Genomic DNA, 24,588 nt, shown 5'->3' with positions numbered 1-24,588 from the left:
GTTAACGAAAAAGCAAAAACACTAAAATATTTTCTTATTATTTGGAAAATAAATAATAAAATAAAAATAATTCTGGAGTTACTGGCACCCGTTCAAGCAAATCAATGAGCAATGGGATGACAGTGATACAGTGAATTCTGGAGTACAGGGGGTAAAGCCTTGTACGAGGCCAATTCTCGTTTACTCCCCAACACCAAATGTTCTTCCAAGCACCGTTAGGGGTCACAACTGAGAAATAGGTCCTGAGTACAGCCTGATGTGGCCCACACATTTTTTTTTCCACTCAGTTCCCAACTTTCAAAACTCTCCTAGGGGGCTGGAGCAATAGCACAGCGGGCAGGGCGTTTGCCTTGCACGAGGCCGACCCAGGTTCAATTCCCAGCATCCCATATGGTCCCCTGAGCACCGCCAGGGGTGATCCTGAGTGCAGAGCCAGGAGTAATCTCTGTACATCACTAGGTGTGACCCAAAAAGCAAAGCAAATGAAAACAAAACAAAAACTCTCCTAAATTTAGCATTAGTATTGTTTCTGGTTCACCTATCATATCTTTGATTATTTATTTTATCTCAGGCTGCTTTACTGATGCCTTTTCTTCTTCCTGACCTACCAGAATTTGTTACTTAAAAGAAAAAAATCATGTTTTGAATAAAGATACAAAGAAATATGAAGAAATATGCTTTGGGGTAAGCAGATTAGAAACAAATCACACTTACCTAGAACAGTTAGTTCTGCTACTTCACTCTCACGTTCCCCAACCATATTGGTTCCAACACAAACATATTTGCCAGCATCACTTTTACGGGTGTAAGTGATCATGAGCTTTCCTCCTCGTATCTTAAGAAATGAAAAAAAAAATGTTGCACAAGGATACTATAAAAATTGCCTCAACTATGTTGATCTGATAAAGACACTCACAAATAAGTTTATTTACTAAGCACACAAAGAATATATACCAAATATGTACAATATTTTCTATGTCTGTAGAACAAATTTTATTTTAAAGGCACAATACAAAAGAAGCAGACCATTATTATTTACCTAGGCATCTTATAAAAATACCATGTAAAATAAGAAATCAATGTTTCTAAAAAGTACTTTCATATTATTTAGTTAAGTGAAAAGCCAAATATTGCAAGAAGAAATTAGTTAGCTAGGGAAAAAGCAAAGATTTCTATGAATATAATATATGTACATATGTACATATATTACATATATGTATTTATGTGTATATGTATATATGTATGTATATGTACATATATATACCTCTCAATTAGAAGTGATTATAAGAAGTATACTCTAGTATTACAAAATGTGAGATGAAATGGTCTCTAACTTGCCACAGTTGCTTTAAAATAATGTATCTTAATCACCAAAAGATTGCAGAATCTGACAGTGCCTAAAAAACATAGGTGTTGTGCTGTGTGTGTGTGTGTGTGTGTGCGTGCATGTATATGTGTGTGTATGGTGTGATTTAGGAAGCAGAGACTGAACAGATCCCAGTAAATCATCTGGAAAGCCATTCTGGTAAACTCTTAACATGTAATTAGTTGAAGAAGAATTTTTTATAAATGTAAACAAACTTCCAGTACAGTAAGTAGGCTGAAACTAACCATTTCAATTCAGATTGCAATGTGGAACGTTATCTATCTTTACTTCATTTAATATGTTTTTGGTAGGGGGGTTGAATTAAGTTACTCATTAATATATACAAAGCTTTCAATATTCAAAACGATTTCCAAGGATAACTTCCACACTGTATATTCATGAAGGTTTTGACCAGTGTTATCAATTACACAGAGAGTTTTCAATTTCACAAAGAAGAAAGGAAGAAAAGGAGGAAGGGGAAAAGAAAGGAAGGGAGGCAAGAGGGCAGAAAGGCAGGGAGGCAGGAAGGCAGGAAGGAAGAAAGGAAAGAAAAAATAAGAAATGAAGAAATGAAGGAAGAAAGGCCGGTTTTGTTTTCCTTTCACACACTGAGCAATTATTATAATTCGTATTTATAAAGATAGGGCCATAATGCTATAAAATTACAACATCACTTTAATTTCAACCTGGACACCCAAGCTGCACATGGTGACCAAACCTTTCTATAACAAAACAAAACATTTTAACAGGATAGTGTCACTCTCTGTAAGCTTAAATATTGATCTTTTTATAAGATTGTTTTTAAAAATGATTGTATTCTGAAGATTTCATTCTAAACATCCAAGGACATTTTTCCTTAACCGTTCAATGTTCTTTCCTCCATACTTATAATAATACATCCATAGAGTGAACAAAATATATTTAAAAGTTTCATTGTTTTCATTTTATACTTTCCTAAGTTTTCTAGCAGGATTATACAAAGGAGAAATAAATGCTATACAAAAATAGTAAGATTATTTAGCAGCTGATTGTAAATACCTTGTGAGCATTTAATTTCGGTTCTTTATTGAGGGGGGAGAGATGTAAAGACTGGAATAGAGAAGACTGAGGGGGTGATGGATGGCAGAAGGTTGAGATAGATAAACAGATGGATGATGGATGGGTGGATGGATGGGTGGATGGATGGATGGATGGATGGATGGATGGATGGATGGATGGGAAGACACATACATACTATTACTAAGGTAGATTCTCTTTTGGAAGAAGGACTGTTGTGTTTTTGGACTACATAGGTACATCCAGGGATGATTTCTGGCTCTTTGTTCAGGGATAACTCCTGGAGGTGTTTGCATCAATGGTGCTGGAGTTGGAACTCAGGTTCTGAGGAGGCCGAATGTATGGTCTCACCTACTATACTATCTCTCAGTCCCTAAGCACAGCAGTACAAGTAAGCCCTGAACACCACCAAGTATAGCCCTAAAGTAAACAAAACAACCCCCCAAAATAGTGGGAATATGCCCTCTCCTACCTTGCTAAATTTTACCAAGAGAGCAACTAAAATAGGGTATTTCAGTTGGAGCTTGCCTACACAGGTATACATGGCAGAATTGTTCTATTAATCAATGTCAGGTCAATGTTCCTTCTGTCTTTGACGGAAGATAAAATCAATACTAATAGGCTCAGTCACTGAACTCTCTTGTAGGATTCCAGGTACATTATCAACATACTATAAAGATGAATTCATATTATACTGAGAAAGGAGTGTTGAAATAAAAACTGAAAAACACACTACCTTGGTTTGTCTGGTGTGTTTGTTTTTGTTTTGGGCAACATATGGCTGTGTCTAAGGTCGAGTCCTGACGCTGTGTGCAGGAAGCATTCCTGGCTCTACTCAGAGCTTCACAAAAAGTGCTGAAGAGAGAAGCCAGGTCAGCTGCACACAAGGCAAGCAGGGTCCTTGGTGTCATCTCTCCTGCCCAACGTAGCTTTTATTACAATCAGGAGCGTGCCAATTTATCTTTTTAATTTTTTGTTTTTCAGTCTTACTGCAGAATCGTGATGGATGATAGTAACTAAATATTTCACTTATGAGACCAGCGGTTCAGGAAAGTATAATCTCTCCTTCCACATATCTCTGCTGGATCCACCATCACGATACATTATAATTATGTTTTTAAATGTCACTCCTCTCCCTGTCTGAACTCTGGGGAGGGAAGCATATCTAATTCCTCTTCAGAGCCTTCGTATGTGTGGCAATGTCTCTTAAGTAGCTCTGGAGGGAGAGCAACTTGCCCAATAACACAAAGCAAGTTGGAACAGGGCTAAGATTTTAGGTAAGGTATGTTTTGTTCGCTAGGTCAGGTATACACATAGCAAGACATTCATGGCGCACAGCCCTTTTGTCAAAATCCCTGTTTAGTAAACTTAACCTTAAGAAACATGAGTGCTTAAGGGCCATAACTAGGGTAGCAAGACATAAAGATTTTTAAAAAGAGAAGTTCCACTGTGGTCTTTTGTTAGATGCTTATATTGAAACACTCAACTAAAACATTTTTTTTAAATATTAAAAAAAATACCACCATGTAAAGTGATTCTTTCCCCTACTCCTTTGTGCTCGGAATGGGACCCCGTCCTTCATACATGTCTGGCAAGGATTCTACCACTGAGGGCTACACTGCATCCCCACTCCCCAATTTGTATTTGTAATAAGGAAGGTGTCTCTAGGCATTCATTATTGGGTCTTTAACTTTAAAAGATGTTTCACCCTTACTTCAGAATACAGGATGAAGGACTAAGGGAAATAAATCAAGGTAGTAGCAAGGAAGAGGAGAAGATAAGTAAATGGGGGCCAGGAATCAAGACATGGGGATACATTGGTGATGTATTGGCATGGTACAGATACGTATTCAAACTATAGAATCAACAACATTGAAAGCAGAAGGTCCAAACGATAGGCATCAAAATTAAAACTATGTCTTTCAAGGGGGCAGGTTGAGGTGTGGGAAGGAGCCTGGGGCACTGGTGAAGAGAAGTTGGCAATGTTAGTGGCACTGAGGCTGGGACACATTTTGTCTAAACTTTAACTATGAATGATGGTGTAAATCATAGTGTCTTAATACGGGATTAAAAATTGAATGATAAAAAGAAGACATTGGGCTTCTTTCCCTTTTGCCTTCAAATCTAACTTTGAATGTTTTTATTGAGATATCCAGTTAATTTCTAAGAGAACTGTGTGGTAATAAATGAAATAGCAAAATAGAAGGGAATTAAAAATACTTTAATATTAATTTTCATCTAATATCTAATTCAATGAATTATATAATATAAAATGTAACTTCAAGAATAATTTTAGGGGCCAGAAGAGACCAAAGAGATAGCACAGGAATTAATGCACTGCCTTGCATATGGATGATCACAGTTTGATCTCACACACTGCATAAGGTCCTGTGAGGAGTGGCAAGGGGGTGATTCCTAAGAAGAGACATTAGGGGCTAGAGCGATAGCACGGTGGGCAGGGCGTTTGCCTTGCATGCGTCAGACCCAGGATTGATTCCCAGCATCCCATATAGTCTCACAAGCACCGCCAGTAGTGATTCCTGAGTGCAAAGCCAAGAGAAACCCCTGGGCATCACCCAGTGTGACCCAAAAAGCAAAAAAAAAAAAAAAAAAAAAGAAGAAGAAGAGACAGTAGTAATCACTCCCTGAGCACTACTGGGTGCTGCTCAAATTCCCTGCCATCCCCCTAGAAAGATTCATTTTTAAAATACCTGGATCTGCAGAACAATGAGAGGCAAAGAATGATAACATACGAGTAATTTTTAGTAGTGGAGACTTCTCTTTGCAACTTTATAATAACCCAGCACTAATGTGCTTTGACAAATCTTACAGATGTGGGAATGCAGAGTTCTAAATCAATTTGCTTATGCACATGTGGGGCTCCAATTAACATTATATATCACATCCCACAGCTATTACATTTTAAAATTATCCATATGGATGGAGAATGTGGGGGAATTTCAGTTAGAGTGTTATGGGAGGATAGCCAGAAGATTCTCAGGCCTGCGGGATTCCCGCGGTGATACGAGTGGGAGGAAACCGTAAGTGAGGTGCACCGAGTTCAAAGGAAACTACAAAGTCCTCAAGTATATGTAGTTTATAACTACTACTACAGTCCCCATTATTTATTCTAATTGGCTCACTCTTAGAAAACATTCTTTGGTAACTTAATCTACTTGGAGACATTAATGTTTTGTAGTGTACCTCATTTTGGTTCTACATACAAATAGAAAATCTTCCTGTTTCATAAAAATTTATATTACAGATGTCTCTGTTAAATCGCATCTGTTGTAAGAATAAAAGCAACAGGAATTTCCCAAATATTTTCTACTTTTGAATGTAAACAAATGCTAATAGCCTTGCCTACACTGACAAATGTTCCTGAAGGCCAAGTTGCTTTTATGAATCAGGTTATTGTGACCTTTTAAAAAAAACAAATATGCAACATAGCCAAAAGAAGCATTCATCACAACGATTCCTGTACTATCATATCTACCTCAATGAAAAACAAAAGAGGAAACAACAAGGTTGGCAAAGAAATATGTTAAACATACAAAACATTGTTTAGTGACAAAAATGCATTCTTCTAATGCTGATAGCGAAGACATTGATCATCAATAGCTAAATCAGGTCAACTAAGTTGCAGCATTATGGGGCCAGAAAAATGGCAAAAGGGTTAAGGCACTTGCTTTGCTGTAATATTCCCCGAGCCTAGCTGGGACTATACCCCATACAAAAAGAAATAACAAATTGCAGCTATGTTTTCCACTGAAAATATTCTTTGCCAACACTATCTAGGTCAACACCCAATTCAAAATCTACAAAAATATCTTAAGACATTGAACTTCTAGGTATAACTCTGAAGGCCCCCAGTGCAGAATTCTGTGGCCCTGGTGGTCCATGGGGGCACAGGGCATCGTGTCCTCAGACCCTAGCATGGAACCATTGGTCCAGTAGGCCCAATGTCGTGAGGGATGGTCTCTGGACCCCCTGAGCACCACTTGGAAGCCCTTCACCAGAAAAAGTCACACACCGGATTTCCAAATCCCATATAATCCTTCAACTTGATCTAAAAATTATATATTCTAAACACGAGCTCTGGACACTAACTGCCTCTTAATATGCATATAACTCTAGGTAAGCTTTTTATTCTTTGTTGTGTAAGGTTTTTTTTAATCTTCAAGATGGGGACACAATTATTAGACACCTGAAGGAGTGCTATAAGGATAATATAAGATAAATCATATTGAAAACTTAGAAAGTGCCTGCATGATTTACCATCATCATTATCATCACCATCAGCATTATATTGCATTACTATAAGGTTAAATTTAGAGGTGTTTTTTTTTTCATTTAAATTAATTGCTAACACAGATTTAATTGGTCTCTGTCAGGGGAAAAAGCAACCTGTTTCTTTCCATTAATGCAACAAAGCCCTAGAAACAATTCTCAGGCTAGACAGGTTTTTATTATTTTCTCCAAAGCAGGAATTCTCTATGGGAAAAGTCCCCCTCCCTCTCCCTAGAGATGTCAGGAGATATTTTTGCTTCTACCGCTTGGTGGTAGTGATGGAGGGAGGAGTTCTTGCCATCTAGAGGGTAAAAACCAGAGATTCTGGTAAATAGCCTGCAATGCACAAAGGATTCCTCCAAAATAAAGAATGATCTGATCCAAAATACCAAGAGGGCTCAGCAGGAAGAATTCTGCCTTAAAGAGCTGTGCCTGGCTGAAGGACTACTTCTGGATTAAAATGATAATAAAGGAAGCGATAAAATTAGATAAATGATAAATTTTATTCTATTTGGAAAATCAACAGTGACACTTTCCATACTGCTGTAAGTGTAATACACACCATACACTAACCTGAAACACACACCCTTCCATCAATCAGATCATTTAATTATAAAATACCACATTTCTTTCTATATTTACTAGCAATAATGATTCAGAATCCTAAAGTATACAGTCTAAGAAATAAATGACTATACACATCTCACCTGAGTTGGAAGAAACTTGTTTCCTAGAGAAGCTAGAGGTAGAACTTGAACAATATGAAGGAATAAAAGAACATAGTGCAGGGACATAGAGAAATAAGAGAAAGTGAATGAAAGTGTCAAATTTATATAAATTCAAACTTACTGCAACATAATTCAAATAGCCAAGGCAAAGTCCACCTAACAAAAAGTCCAGATTCTATCCTATATGTTCACAAATGTGAACTACATAAAGGCCTGGTATTCTTTTTTACCCCTGTAAACTAAAGATCAAAAAGGCAGAGGGGGGGCGGGGGGAGAAGGCACCCCCAAGTAGCCACAGGACTGAAACCAAACCAGCCTTCTAGTATCCCCGATTACAAAAAAATCACCATTTTAAAGCAGATACAAATACTGATGATAAAGGTTGACTTTGTACCTTCACAATCTTAGAGTTTTCGTAAGTCAACATTTGACATTTCCTCCCTCTACACAGAAAGGCAAGATAGGCCGGACTCAGACAAAGCAGTATAAATATGAAAATAGTCCGATTTAAAACCAGCTAGGAAATATTCCTTAGCGGGCCCCTTCCTGCAGCTGGATCTGACAGCCAAATTGTAAACCCATCAAAAAGGAGTTTGTATAATGAACAGACACAATGTTAAACACTGCACTGCAGAGGCACTATTTCAATTAACATAATCCGGGTAGTGGAGAAGCAGAATTTGTTAAGCTTTCAGACAATATGCTGGCATCAAGCCTATGTCAAAAACCCAAGGCAGAGTTTCTACTTCCTCATTACCATGTACCTTACTGGCCCACTGTGGTAACCACATTAGAAGCCCACATTTCCATAAGCTCTAGACAGTGCTTAAAGGGGAACCTCTGCTATATACATACTTGATGAAAACAAAACAAAAAAGGGTCCCAGTGGGCTTGCCCCTTTGGGGGGAAGGAGACAGCAGAGGAAAAGGAGATGAAGGTAGTAAGGAATTTTAAAGCTTCAAATATTTTTCTTTGGAACAGAGTCAAAGAGTTAAAAAAAAATGTTTTAAAGACAGTAAGGTACAAAATGGTAATGTAGGGGCATACAGAATTCTTATGTGCAGTTTTTTTTTTCCCCCTTCTAAGAGACTATAAACGGTTATTTTCCTTAGGGGTACAAGTCATCTCTTCACCTACTTAAATACTTTTCTGAAACAGGAGAAAAATCCCTGTATATTGCTTTTATCCCCTTTAGTGACTTGTCTACTGAATAATAAAAATAACCAAAAAAAAAAAAAAGGCAGATGAAAGATGCAGCTACTCAACCAAGAGAAATGAGAACCACTTTATATTTCTGATGAAACTATAATCAAAATACTTATTTTTAGACAATAAGAACTTCCTAGTTTTGTTCACATAGCATGTTTTCTATGAAAAACATAAATAAAGTAAGTTTTCTGTCTGGTTATTCTATGCGGTGCACAACTTATTTTGCAATCACTGCTTAAAATCAGAAATAAAGATGAACTTAAAATGAACTCCTTGGGATGTCTTCATTTTCTACCCTAAAGCAAGTCAGATGATTTGCAGTATCTGTTACTCAGAATTTTTTTTCTCAGCACCGCTCTTACAATGTTATCCATACACCTTTAGGTTAACATTCTAAACCAACTGGGGCTAATTAACTGGTTTGGCTACACAAAATCTTTTCTGCTTTTAATTACATTAACCTAATGTGACTTGAATTCAGCAGACCAAAAATGAAACCACTAATTATATTAAGGCCTTCAAAGATGATTCTGAATTGCTAACAACCAAACTGTCATATGATTTATCTCATTTCCTTCCATAGATTTTGCATTTAAAATCTGTGTTCCTTACTAGAAATGTTATCTCAAAACAGACCCTAATAATGGATTAGTAGAAGACTGATTTAGCATGTTAAAGGAAAAATGTGTTTAAATAATATATGAGACACATAAAAGTTGCTATGATTATAAGAAACTGTGTGATACTTAATTCTAAGATTTTTAAAGAATAAAGGCACAAAGTATATTATTTTGCAGCAGTAAACATTTGACAAACAGGGTAAACATGAAGTGTGAAGTTTTAAAGCACATGGATTTAGAAACTACTTTTCTGAATACCCAGTTCTAAAATTAAGTTTTAAATTGTTCTAAACCCTAAGGAAGGCAGCAAATTAATTAAACACATTACACAAACTATTTTTAGAATTAAATAACAATATTAATCGTTTGTTGTATGGTGAAACCCGATTCTTTACATTGCTTTTATACTGTCATGTGAAGTAAATGAAATGAGAGGTTTTGGATAACGGTTTGTGTATCATCCTTTAAAAATTCACGACCAACTCTCATCGGACATGCTGTCTCTTCATAGCAATGTGTCAATTTTGCCAGGACCTTTGACCTTCTGCAGAGAAATCATGCTGCTGTGAGCCAGAGAAGAGGTACTTTGCCTTGGTTTAAGACTTCATAATGACAATGAGATGCAGGTACCCCAGATGGCCAGTCATAGCCCCCAGACACCGAACTCAGTGAAATAAACTTCAGGGTACTTTTGGATGATCCCCAAGGACTCCTTTCAACAGAGACATGTAAGGAGGTCATGATAACAGCTCTTAGTTTTCTTTGAAGTTTAGCACTGCCTCGACAATAACAACAAAAACAAGCCCCCAAAGATCTTGTTTGAGCAGGCAAGAAGGAGAGGGAAGATGTGGCTTAATAGCCATTAGGTCTCTAATATGGCTACAGAAAAACCTGAATGAATCAGATTAAAGCATGCATACCTTCTAAGATCCACTATACTGTTCCCCCCTTCCAAAAAAAAAAAACAGTCTTACTGAAGTCATATTTAAGCAATGGGAAGAAATGAATTATATTTACAGAGAACTAAGTGTGGCTATCTATACTTTGAGACAAACTTTTATTTGGGGATGTCTAATTTAACACACACACACACACTCACACACACACACACACACACACACACTCTGATCTAATAAAGTCCAAGCCTAGTATCATGCTTTAAAATTCAACTTTTGGGGGAGGAGTGATAAGACAATGAGTAAGTCACTTGCCCTCCATGCAGCTGACTTGGGTTTGACTCCTAGCACCCTTTCAGATTCCTTCTGCCTACCAAGAGTGAACCCTGAGCACAAATACAGGGGTAGGCCCTGAGCACTGCCCAGTGTGGCTCCAAACCAAAAATAAATAAGCAAAATAAATAAAAATATAAATAAATGAATTGCATCTTTAAGCAGCCTACAGATTGGCTACAATTCTAACACACAGTCACCAGGTAGCTTATTAGCCCATGATCTCACTATATGCTAGATAGATGTCTAAGCCAAGATATATGGTAAGCTATGCCTAAAAATAGGAAAGCTACTACTTTTTGTTTTATACTTTTTTATACTATTTATGCAGTTAGTCTTCCATTGTTCTTTGTTTTCATGAATTTTTGTCTAGGAATTTGAAATATGATAAATGTATCTAACCCAGGAAGTTTTTTTTTTTAAATTTATAACCAGTCAAAATATCACTGAATTATTCTTACCCTTATTTGGGGGGCTGGCATAGGACACATCAGCTGTACTCAAGGCTTATTGCTGGTTCTATGCTCAAGGATGTGTCCTGGTGGCCTCAGGGCTCCATATAGGGAACTAGAGATTGAATGCCAATCCAAAGTATGCAAGGGAAACACCTTACCTGCTGTACTATCTCTCTAGACTCCATTTTATACTCTTCTACTATCATCATCATCATCATCATCATCATCATCATCATCATCATCATCATCATCATCATCATCATCATCATCCCATTGATTGTTGAATTTCTCTAGCGGTCTCAGTAATGTCTCCATTTGTCCTAGCCCTGAGATTTTAGAAGACTCTCTTTATTCCTCCTTCCCAATGATGCCGCATTGGAGGCTCTTTCAGGGTCAGGGGAATGAGACCCAGCATTGTTACTAGTTTTGGCATATGAATACACCATGGGGAGTTTCCGAGGCTCTCCCAATGTGGGCAGAAAACTCTCCGTAGCTTGCCAGCTTCTCCCAGAGAGAGAAGTAGGCTATAAGATGTTGCTCGGCCACGAAGCTTCCAGGAGCTTAGTTTTAAGTCCCTGGATGTTGGCCATTGGTGGGATTACACAGTGCCAGGGGCAGTCCCTGGGTGTGACCGCCTAGCTACTGGAAAATGGGAAATCTGGGCAGAAAGGCCCAGTCCCAATCTGAGCAGGCTTGGAGGTCTCAACCCCGGGTCCCACACACCTGGGTTCCTCTGCCGGTTCCTTCACACAAGAGGCTCAATCGAATGTGTGGATAGGGGCCTCTAGAATGGCTGTGGCTAGGCTCTGAAGGTCTTCAGCCTAGGGAGCTCTGCTCGGGGTGGGGAGGGAAGCTGGAGCTCACCCCCTCCAAGGGGCCCCGGAGAAGACAGCTAGGCGCGGGGCCAGAGACTCTTCTACTATATCCTCCAATATAGCACAAGAGAGTTTTACGTTTTTGAGACACAGCCACTCAATATGTTGGAAAGTAAAATGATATTTCTGTATCTCTCATTGGCCATTACTGTGTTGTGTGTTCTTGATTTTGCAAAAAACATTTGAATTATTTGGGTTTACAATATAAGAATTTTCATTGTGAAAAAAAAAACACAATTTCCATTGCTTTCAAAGTTAAGCAAAATATCCGGAGGTGTTATAACTACAATTACATTTCTATTGAACATAAGAGTGGATAAAATGCTTATCTCATAAGATAAAAATAGTATACCAATAAAATATGAATCACCTGAATTACCTAAATAAGCATTGTATAACATCAAAAATGAAAGTGTTTTTAATGGCACTATTTATCATCCTTGCCCCAGGTAAGTAATTCAATAAGTTATTAAAACTTATTATCTATCATTAATTTCTTATCTTTACTAATTTTAGCTCAATATAAGATGAATGTCCTTTAAATATATTTAATGGTATATGATAACAAACCTGGTATTTCATTCTTTGGAATTCTATATAAAATAATTGACAAAAAACAAGTTATATTTACTAATCTAATCACCACAGATAATATCCTTAATCATAGGAAGACATTTCTGTAACATTTTATTCTACATTTTGTACTTTTTTTTATAAAAAATGACATTTCTAAAAATATCTAACTATTTCATACTTACATCACAAACACTTTTGTTTACACACACACACACACACACACAAATTCTGACTTCTTCCAGGTTAAGTTTACTTACTATCTACATAAAGTTGTACATAAAGTGGCAACACTACTTATTATTTTTTTAAAAAAATTAACATTTTTGTTTGTTTGGGGCTATACCTGGTTGCACTTAAAGAACCAGGTGGTGTGTGTGTGGGGGGGGGGCAGTTGTTGCACTGTTCTTCTTGCATACAAGGCAAGTGCTTCAGTTGGTTGAGCTGTATGCTTGGCCCATATCTGTGAATTAATATTCCCAAAATCTTCACCTCTCCTTACTCCTATTTAATTCTGTGTGTGAGAAAGTAGAAGGAGGAGGAAGAAATGCTAGAATAACATCGTTAGGCTTACTGATGAGGTATGATCTGACTTCAAGTTGGTCCTCAAATGCTGTTCAGTGAATATGCAACATATTCATAATCAATTAAATATCAATTAAATATGGACTTGTGACATCAAATGACTCTACCCCAGAGATGGCATAAATGAAAATACTTTATAAATTAGTATTTATAGTACCTTACTATAGGTTATAAAAGAATTAAATCTAGTCAGATTTCAGTTACATTGTAAACAGGTTCTTATTGTGAAGTTACTAACCCACTTATCATTCATTCATATGCATTTCTTTTAAGCAACCTTCTGAAAATGTGACTAATGTTCATGGAATTTACAGACCCCCCCCCAAAATGCAATAAAAGGATGCCTGATACCTGATAAGTACATATTAATTATAAAGAAAATATAAACATGACAAATCAAGTGACCAGTCAAGTGTTTCTTTTTTCCTTGGTTGACATTAGAAGGCTGAACATCACCAGGAGAGAACCATAACTGTGTTGCAGGTCTTTCAACTGTTCTCTTTGGAGTGGAATTGAGAAGAAAAATAGGCAATTAAAGTCTCTCCATTGCGTCCCATATTTGTCTGGTCTACATGCATACGAGAGAACATGATCCAATTTCATTTGTTTGCTGGTACACTTTACAATGCCTTTTAAAAACCAACATGATTCCAGTGAGGAGTTTAAACACACTTGATCATCAGAGAGAAGCAACAAGAGACTCATGCAGAAAAAGCAATTATCCCAGTGGGAACGCGTGGCTCTCTCCACAGTTTGGTGAGCTGCCAGCTGAGAACACAGACCCTGGAGAATCGCTGCCTAGGAATAAGGCAGCTGCATTTCTCTCTTACACTCATCACTCCTAAACTTCTCCATGCTGGCCCAGAGCAATTTAAAAATTGGTAGTTGGCTGTTTGCTACTGCAAAAACACACCTATGATAATTTGATTATAGGCTACATCAGAAAGAGCTGTATTGCTAATTGCAGGCAAGTGGATGGTACCCTGCACAGAGAAACACAGTTAAATTAGAGAGAGGGTTAAGATTTTCCTTGGGAAGGTAGCAATTATTACCTTTCTAGAAATCTATCTAGTTTATCTTTGTGGATGACCTTTTTAGGAATCTTAATTTTAACAAGATATAACAGAAAGAAGACACACAGCCTTAAGGAAAAAAGAGAAAAAAGCAACATATATTTGACTTGCTTAAGTGTAGCTAGCTTCGAGTTAATATGAAGACTTGGGTTTGTCACTTTCTTGGGTCTTCATTTTCTTGGACCCAGAGTTATAAAGTCTAATGTAATCAACTGAGAAATCCTCTTTAATTTATAGTGTTCCCCACCAGAAGCAGACTGCGGCTGAGTGCTGGTTAAATGGTGAGCAGATGAAACAGCAAAGGCTTTTAGCTGATTCCCCAAGTGTCTGTTTCCCAAGTCATTAAGATCAGAACCCAAAAGTGAGTCCTTACAAAAAAGGAAGCAATATAAATAGTTGTTGGGAGAAGAAATCATCTCTGCTAACTTACTCTTAAAAGTACGATAGGGGATTGGTTTTCATCTCTCGAAAGATTCTGGGTATTATGTGGTAGTCCTTCTACATGCATATAAAAATTAATTTAGCTCACAGCTATTAAAGTTAATGTATTATTTTCCTCACAGTGTCATGAGACAATGCCCTGCTGTTCTGAGGGTAAAAATAAAGTGTTAAGGGGCACTTTTCACTTTTAACATCAGTTTTGCATTTTACCATCTTGTCCAACCACCTGGCCCCACTTTTGAATTTGCATGCAGTTTCTGTTAGGAGAGCCGGAAAATAAAAAGAGGGAAGAATTATAACCATCCTCTAGAAATAAAGATGACATATACTCATAGTATTTGAGAGCAGAAAAGCTCATTTTTAAACACTTGACTTTTTGACTTACAAATGTACCAGCTGAAAATATTTCTCAAAAAGCAAATGCCCTTAATTCATATGCTTAGTTTTCTGTAGTTTACATCCAGTGTGAGAATTTCCTTCATCACCAAATGCCCTGCTAAGATAATGCATTTTCCAGAGAACAATTTTTTTTTCGCTTTTGGGTCACACCCGGCAATGCACAGGGGTTACTCCTGACTCTGCACTCAGGAATTACCCCTGGCTGAGCTCAGGAGACCATATGGGATGCCGGGAATCGAACCCGGGTCGGCTGCGTGCAAGGCAAACGCCCTACCCGCTGAGCCATCACTCCAGCCCCGAGAACAATTTTTTTTAATCCATGAAATTTAAAATCACTTGTACTCTGAAGAAGATATCTAACCATGGTGGTTGAAGTCATATCAAGTGTGGGTATGCAAAGGATTTTTGGTTCAAAAAATTATAATTCAGAATATGTTGCAGAAAGAAAGGGGGGGAAACACTAAGGCTATTAATGGAGATTCTACACAAGTAGGAACATCCCCAATAAAGGCAATAAGTTGAATTAAATCCTGATTATCATTCCATGGTATTTAATCCCCAAAAGGATGGCAAACAGGGACTTGGCAGTGACAAGCTTAATTGATTAATCGGAAGTCAGAACTCATCAGATGAGGGTCAGAAATCCAATATCTATACGGCCACTTGCCTCCATCTCGTTTATTGATCATAAGAGCAAGCTAGAGAATTTTGCTCAGTTATTTGGCAAATCTGTGCTTTATTTCAAAAGGGGCACATCATAACAGAAAATTAGGACTCTCTCCTCCAGGACTGCACACATTAAAATGAATCTATATCTATACACCTCTCTATCCATGTATATGATATATATTTATGTATAAATATATTTAAATTAAATAAATACATGCTATATATTTCCTTCCTAACTAGAAAGTAATTTGGGGAACATAGAGGTATGAGAACATAGACCACTGAGAAACAAGTTTGATTTAGAGCATAAAGAAACTGTTTCGGTGAGTTATATTAAACTTCAAAACAATCCAGATTCACTTCTTTCTGAGAACTAAGGATGAACATGTGGACAAATAAAGTGTCCTGTTTTCTGGTATTGCTGTAGTTATCTGTAGCAAAAGAACATTTACGAACTGTTTGCAGGAGTCTTTGTTTGGGGCACTTTTTCTCAGTCATAAATGGTTTGATTTTCTAGGCAAGCAAAAACATCAGGAACAGACAATGCAGTGCAAAATGTTTTACTGATGTTAGAGATTTCAGTGCTTTGGATTTCTCCAAACCTGAAGACTACAAGTTTTACTCTTTGAACTTAAATGAAATTCAGAGCTCTGTGAATCCGAGGTAGCTCTGTGCAAACCTAAGTTGAATGTTGATGCATCAAGGGAAGCATCCAGTGAAAACAATGTTTGTGTGAATATAAAGAAAAGAGAGTTAATTAAAAAAAAAAAACAATTTTATCTTGTTTCTGGTGTCTGTTCTGTGTAATTCATAATGTTTCTAATGCCAAAGATCTTGTCTAACTTCTAATATTTAGCACAGTGTCTACGAGGCATGCACATGGTCTGAACTGTTCAGATCAGAGCAACCAGAGATAGAGAACTGTTAGAATATTTCAGCCAACATCTCAGCAGATAAAAAAAGGCTTGACATTTTAGAATTTGTGTTAGAAGTACACTATTTCATACTGCAGTGTGACACATTTAAATCCGGAGGCCTTCATACCAAAATAATTATCAAGTTAAATTCTCTGATTGCATGGAAGTTTTAGAGGACTTAACTGCACAAACCTAACACCGAAAATAAGAGCTATGCCCTAAGCATTAAATACCTTTGACATTTCTCTCCTCAAGCACATAACAAATTCATGAGTGAGTGCAATGAATTTTACAAAATATACTAATCTATTTAACACCAACATGGATAATAATTATTGCCATGCTTGATAACTGTGTTGTACCCATATTGCAACATGCATGACACTGCTGACATCATCTTTTACAACTGTGTCACAAGGGAGGCATATTTTCCTTTTAGGAGGTCAAAAAAATGAAGACTCAGGGAGTATCAGAGACTCTCCAGATAATTTAGCAAGTGGCCTGGAACACGGTCTACACAAATCCAAAGAAAAGTTTATGTGCTTTCCTGGACAGACAACAAGGCCTCATCTTTTCTGCTCATGCCACAGATTACACATTAGCAGGATCTTGTAAATGTCTATCTCCTAAGACCCAACGGCTGGGAAAAGAAATAGGGGCTATTGGTGGACCTCCCTGAGTGTTAGATTGATGGCCCTTCTTCCAACTGCACTCCATATTTAAGCCTGAATGATCTGGATATCCAACCTAATTGCCATTAATTCGTCTAGCTGCCAATGGAAAAAGCACACATTAATGCGTGTATTCTTTCTAGGACAAATTTAGTTAAATATCTTACATTGGTTTCTATACAGAGGGCTTGCTCTTCTTTTCCCATGTAAACAGTCACTTATTATTATGGTATGTTTAAAATTGAAGCAGAATATTTATAAGCTTCTCAATAAAAAAGGGGGAAATCTGACACGATCTTTTATAAGTATGATGCATGGAGTAATATGGGGATGTGATGAATCTAGGTGAGCGAAGAGTGACACCATGAATGTTAAAAGGCAAAGAAATAAGAAATAATGGATTCCTTAGTAAATTACACTTTATCCAGTCAAGGAGACTAATTTCCATTATTTTCAACCTGTATTATGAAGATTGAGTTTAACTGCTCTTGAAATTTTCCATCACACAAGATGAGGCTCTTAAAGGTGACTTAAACATAAAGGCTGTTTCTAGTGTGATCAGCCTTTAAAGCTTCGTGATTACCTAAATATGTAAGACGTTAAAGATGAGAAAACCTGTGCAATCTGTTAGTGATTTTGTTAATGCACATCGTATTATATTATAAGTGTACAATTTATCATATTATTAAACTCTTAGGGCTTAGGGAGATACAAATTGAAATGGTCAGATGTTCCCAATACAATATTCGTGGGCTTATTTTAAAATGTTCAGTTTTTTTAAAAAAAATGCAGAATTAGCATTAGATTAGAAAAGACATCACCCTAAAATAAACATAAGATTATTCTTTGAGAAAGCATCTTCAAATTAAAGTGATAATAATTACAAGATGAAGAAGTCCGACTTCTTGAAATCATGAAAATCATGTAAAGGAAAGCCCGACCACATGTTAAAATGATCTAATTAAAAATAATTTAAAACGTATCAAAATAATTTCTTAAACTTTTGTATTTGTACCATGTTTTAAGGAAATGATGATCTATAAAATCAAATGTACTTTTGGGTCTACTATTCTCATTTTGAGAATATATTTTATCCTGCCTACTCAGAGAAAAAGAAATTCTGAATCTTATCTGTGTTCCTCTAGCAAACGCAAAAAAAAAAAAAGTTTACCAATAATATTCTGCTATCATAGAAATCTTTTTCCAAATACAGGTAAAAGTTATAAAGCACTGTTTTAAGGTACTATTTAAAACTATGTTTAGAGAATCATTTCATCTGTGATTAATAGAACATAGGAAATAAAATAAGCTGGTTGGAACACCATCCTCAAAACCACAAAAGACTGTACCTTTAATTTGGTGAACTACTGTAACCTATAATTAAACAAAGTGCTCCCAGACAGTAGTAAAATCCCAAATCTTTGGCTATTTGGAGAAATTTAAAGGCCCAATCAAAAGTGCTTAGAAATTGGAGGAACAAGCTGCCTGCAAGAAAAAAAAAAAAAAAAAGAAGGAAACATTTGTAAACAACAGTTGCCAGTCAGCTTTCTATGTTGGAATACTGAGCTAATCTGAAATTCCTAATACAGGCTTTGTTATCTGTCCATGTGTGCTCCTTTTTCAAAATCCAAACTCCTAGTTGGGCTAATAAATTGGTAATTATAATGAATGATGGGGCATAACTATATTTTAGCTGATTTCTCAAACTTTGTAGATATTTTCTATTTTTTTTGGAAGATCTGCTCTGAAGGATATGGATGCAAACCAGCAGCCTAGAAATACATCAAGTTCTGGCCCAGTGAATTTCAGGAGCTGGCAGAATTCCAGAAGGAAGGCGATTTAAGGAGATCTCTTTAGGCACTCTTCTATGTCTTCTCATAGTGCTTTAAAGAAACTAATATTTGGGTGGGGTTAGATTCTGGAAGTCTAATAAAATCAGTTTGGAAGAAATCATTGAAAGCTTTTTTTTTTTTCTTTCAGAAGGCCAGACTCGAGACATACAGAGCGCTGACAATCAGCAGGAAACATAAAACAGTATAAAACATCAATATCATACAATTCCAAAACCTCTGTTCAAGATTATTCTGATTTTTCACATATGGTTCGACTTTCTCGCCAATGGAAGTATATAATACCACTTAGAAGAAACTTGAAACTTTTAAAGTATATCATGTCCCCACCCCCCAATCTATCTGTGTGTGTGTGTGTGTGTGTGTGTGTGTGTGTGTGTGTGTGTGTGTGTGTATTACAGGCTGTATCCAGAGGTGCTCTGGGAAGATAGAGGAGATAACGGAGCATAAGGTACAGGTTTCAAACCCAGTATTTCACACATGCTGGACATGTGGTCTACATTTTGAAGTCTGACTCAAACTTGGAAAAAGTATTTTAATTGACTATCTTTAGCCTCTGCGACTTTATTGTGTATTCAGAAAAAACTTGTACATTTCTACTATTCTTGAGTTAGTTTATATGGAGTTAAAAGGAATTTATTAGGAATTACAATCAAGTGTCTCATGGGACTTAGAAATAATGACCAGGCAGACTATAAACCAGGGGACCTCCTAAATTATGTTATACATAAGGTATATATGTTTTACGTGCACTTAAAATGGTCAAGATGGGGGGCCGGGAGATGGCTTAAAAGGAAAAAGCGCACACTTCCCATGAAGGAATGAAATTGAATCCCAGGTACCACATGGTCTGCTAAGAACTGCAAGAGGCAACCTGAGTACCACAGGATGTGTTTCTTGTCCTCCCTACTCCGCCCTGTTCCCCCTCAAAAGAGATCAAGACAAGGTATGGCATCATTTAATTAGTATTGCTTTATGCTTTTTTATTCCACCCAACATATAAATCAAAAAAAGGATTCATTTGTATTCTTAAGTTAAAAACTCTTATCTCACACCTGTTCAAGTATTAATACCCACACAGAATGCACATTAACCAGGTGCCAATATAGAAGGACTTGAAGTCAAACCTCACCATGAGCTTGTCACTGGTGGTCCTTCAAGCATGCTCACTACTGTGATTTGTTTCTCATAATTACCCCGGTAAGCATTTAGTGAATATACTATTATCTTAATATTTTCAACAAATAAAACACTTGACAGAGGGCCTAGTTGTTGATGAGTTTTAAAACAAAGCTTGAGATATGAAAGACTTTACTGAAATTGTCAGATTTGAGTTTGACTACTACGATGCAGATTTTTGGATGAGACTGCAAGGAAACCTCAAACATGTAATGAGCCAAGATACATTTTGATATATTCTTAATAATACAATTGTAAGAGCTGGAAACATAGCTCAGAGGACCAGACACATGCTTTGTACGTGGGAGTACTGGGTTCAATCTTCGTCACCACAAAGCTCACCAAGCACAGGCAGAAGTGATGACTTTGTCACAGAACCAAAGAATTGCACAGCACCAGTAGATATGGCCCCAACTTCCCTAAATGCACACACACACACACATACATGCAGTCACATGCACATACTTATATATATACATATTACATACATATGTTTGTATGTATTAAAAACATGAAATTGTAAAGAAAAAATATACAGAATAGTCACATTAACACGAGGTCATTTTTGTACAGAATAGATAAAAGAACAGGAGAAATTGTCAAAACGTTTTAATTTAAAATACTATTTTCAAAATTGACATAAGAATAGGAAATACTGAATTTAGGGCACAGAACTAACATTGAAATTCCATGAAATGAATCCCATACGATATTCTCCTGTTAAGGTTTAGACAAATATTAGTCAAAGATGAGTATTGTTTTAAAAGGATTAATCATAGCTAGAGTGTCCTGAGAAGAGTCAGGACAGAAATAAAAACAATTCTGAGTGATCTGTTTCTTTCTCTGGTCATACAACACAGATTTATTAAAGGATACATTAATTTTTTGTCTGTTATCTTCTTATTAAGGGGCTGCTCATTTACTATATCTCAGGTCGGTTCTATCACTAAGGTTCTGCATCTGTAAGTTACATTCACAAAAATATATTTGCTCATAGAATTAATCTGTGTAAAATATATTTGTTTACATAATAATCTGTAAAATAGATCTTCCCTTCCTTTACTGTTGCAAAAGCATGGGAACAAAAGACGCACTGGGAATAAGAGAGGGTGTGGACAATGCCTCCCACCCTTTCCATTTCACAGGTGAGTAAAAAATGAAAACCATGTGCATATAAAATAAAACAAGCTTATGTTAGCAACCTTCCAATTATAAATATGCTATTTTCGATATACCTTATTCACTTAATTTTTCTTTAAGAAATGTTAGCATCAAACACAACATAGAGGAAATAACACATTATTCTTTTCTGCTTTATATGTATGTATACATATACTTAACACAAATATATGTATGATTTTTAAGAAATTAAAAATAAAAATAAAAACTTAATAACATGAAAGATGTACACATTCACTGTGAGTACAGAGTTGGGATTTGTAGGTGACTTTTTTTAAGAATCTTTGAGACTTGAAAAATGAGAAACCTGGAGGAATAGTATGTGCAAAGACACTCAGAAATCTTCATTACAAGGTCTTGGTACCCAAGTATCACATAAAAATAAGAAGCTAGAGTAACAAATAATCACCAGTTGTAAAAACACTGAATACAAAAATAATTTATATCCTGAAACTGAGAATATCTTCACTTATTATGACTTTTTCTGAAGACAACTTGGGCTTCAAAAAGTTCGATGGTGGTGATTTTCTCCTGCCTCATTTTAATCTCCAAAGCATGGAGTTTTAAAGTATGCATAATAATTTAAATAGAAATCTAATTTTGGAGGATGTTTCTCAAATAAAACCATCTTTCTCCGCCAAGGTACCTCATCTGAATCACAACAAACCAATTTCCCTAAGGATTGGACATAACTGTCATTGTTCTAGACTGGAGATGGGGACAGGTGGGAGGTGGGGTGTTATTACATTACAAAGAATGGATGACTTAGGACATTCTGGCTAACACTTTTAGAGAATCCTCACTTGATCATTTTAGTTTTTAATAAAGACACAGAATTTGAATTAGTTTCCTAATCAATAGTAATATAGTCATCAAAATATAAAACTAAATCAAGTTGATTGCAGAACATGGATACTTTCTGCCAGTTGTCAATGAGAAAAAATAGATATTTAGATGGAGTATAAATGTATAAATGTAGATTTCCTTTCTCTATATGTGTATAATATGATCTTATTTATTTCAAAACAAGAAATCATTTTCTTGCCATCAACAGTTCTTTATCATCAAATTTTTGACAACTAAAATTGTCCAGAATTGAGCCACATATACTAATAACAATTTTTCTGATACCGCCTATGACTAATACATAGAGAGGGTATCACCATTTATAATGACATTCCGTATTCATTTGCTCACTGGATTTCCATAACAACACTGGCCATCAATATCGGTACTATTGAGAGAGGAACCCTCAGTTTGTCCTTGCCAGCTGCTGGGAGCAGTCCTGGTTTTCACTGGCCTATCTTTTATTTTTGACCCTCTGCAAATTCCTGGGCTTTTCTGACTAAACAGGGAGCTAACAATGATCCATCATAAAATTCTGCCCCAGAGCTCAGGCAGACTGAGATGATGGACAATACCTGAAGCAGATGGCCAGACAGACTCAACCTGCCCGAGCACCCTGTAGATTCCCAGCACTCTCTGTAATGCTTGTTGATTAATAAGAAAAGGGGCCTTTAAAAGGCCTACACGAAACTTTTCCTTTTAACTTAGTTCTACACTAAGTTCCTTCCCATGTGGGGAGGAGTTCCTTTTCCTTTCTCTTCTACTATGCAATAAACTTTTCAGCTTTCCAACTCTGAGCCTCAGTGTCTTTATTACTCAATATTTTCACTCTTGAAAATATTGGAGAAGCTGGGAATCAAGAATGAACAGAGACCCGCCATCACCAGTCACCTGCCTCACTATTAAATGCATCACTATTGTATCATCCGCATCACTATTAAATGACTTTTACAGATGGAAACAATAAAATGTAGAGAGATTAAATTTCCACGAAATCCTCAATTTAATGTTTGCTGAAACCGGAAGCTTTAATGTGGTTTTATAATGCCCCAGACTGCAATTTATTCTATTAATACACTGTTCCAATGATCAATTTAAAAATGAGTCCAGTAGAGCAGGATGCGCATTTACTTCTCCTAACTTCCTCACTCCTGTGATTCCTATTAAAGATTTCCATTAACTTACATTTAATCACACATACAATTCTTATTTTTTTTAAAAAGAGACCACGTCCACTGTTAAATAAATCTTTGTCGAAGGGAGACAAGAAAAAAAAAAAAAAAGGTCTGGTTCAGTACATGAGTTTCCTTTGACCTTCACACATCAGAACTATGTATTTATTTTGCAAGAACACACATTTCACGTCTTAAAAAGAATGGTTCTCCATGACATCAGCTACATTAAGTATACTGATTTCCTCTAAGGGAGGACAAGGGAAAAGGAAGCAACAGACATTGAACAATGAATGAAAGAAATTGGAAGACCGGGGGAAAGCTCTAATCGAAGGAAGGAAGGAAGGAGGAGCAGATGGCCTAAGGAAGGAGACATGTGGGAATTGGGGGGAAAGGAAGCAATTGGCAAGGAGAGGGCTGAATGCCAAATTTGTGAAGGATCTGGAGGACACTGGGGGTTTGGATGGGATGTGAGTCAGCTGCTTTTTACCAAAATATCACACCAACAAGGGAAATCAAAGAAATCTACAAAGACTTGCAGGAAGTAGAAAAGGACTGCAAAAAGAAGTGATGACACACTGCTAACAATTGCACCACTTCAGCATGGGAATGAGAAATGTGCAACAATTTTTTTTTTTAATTTTTCCTCCGAACTCCACTACTGATGTTGAAATTTTTGATTTGCTTATGAAAGAAATAATATAAATCAAGATCTTCTGCTCCTTTCAAATGCCATATATTTAATGTCTCTTCCATGACTGGTATTTCGCATTCAAGTAAAATTAGCACTTCTACACCTCTAAGGACTTGGGAAGCAACTGTCCAGTTTTCTGAGGATTTTCCCCCAGAATTTGTGACTTCAGAACAAACACCAGATTTCCTGGGCAAATCAACATGCTGTTCATCGCACTGAATTTAAGTCTTGAGACAGCTTCTAAGCATGCTTTCTTTCTCGTGCAAATACAAATGGATATAGTGAACATTTCCCTACATTACTTAAAAAAATAAACAAAATCTTAAGTGGTTTACTGATAAATAATACTAACAACAAAATGATCTCTGGTAAATTATAGTTTTAATAGAAATGAATAATACATAATAATACTCTATCATCTAAATTATAATTTCAATGGTTTAAAAACTACAGAAATATAGAATATATATAGCTTCTTAACTCTGAGGACAGGCAGGAAAAATAAAGAATTC

At 36.4% G+C, this 24,588-nt stretch overlaps 1 protein-coding gene across 3 annotated transcripts in view; it reads right to left on the bottom strand.

The window, feature by feature from the left end:
• Positions 1 to 24,588, bottom strand: part of ROBO1 (roundabout guidance receptor 1) — a 1,139,823-nt gene that overhangs the window by 123,759 nt on the left and 991,476 nt on the right. For all 3 annotated transcript variants that reach the window (XM_055125437.1, XM_055125438.1, XM_055125439.1), the window contains one exon: positions 715 to 835. In XM_055125437.1, coding sequence (XP_054981412.1) covers positions 715 to 835 — 121 coding nt within the window. The remainder of the gene's footprint in view (positions 1 to 714; positions 836 to 24,588) is intronic.

Source organism: Sorex araneus, chromosome 2, assembly GCF_027595985.1.
Source record: "Sorex araneus isolate mSorAra2 chromosome 2, mSorAra2.pri, whole genome shotgun sequence".
Lineage (NCBI taxonomy): Eukaryota > Metazoa > Chordata > Mammalia > Eulipotyphla > Soricidae > Sorex > Sorex araneus.
Note: the sequence above shows the minus strand (reverse complement) of the source record. Positions and strands in the feature narration are given on the sequence as shown.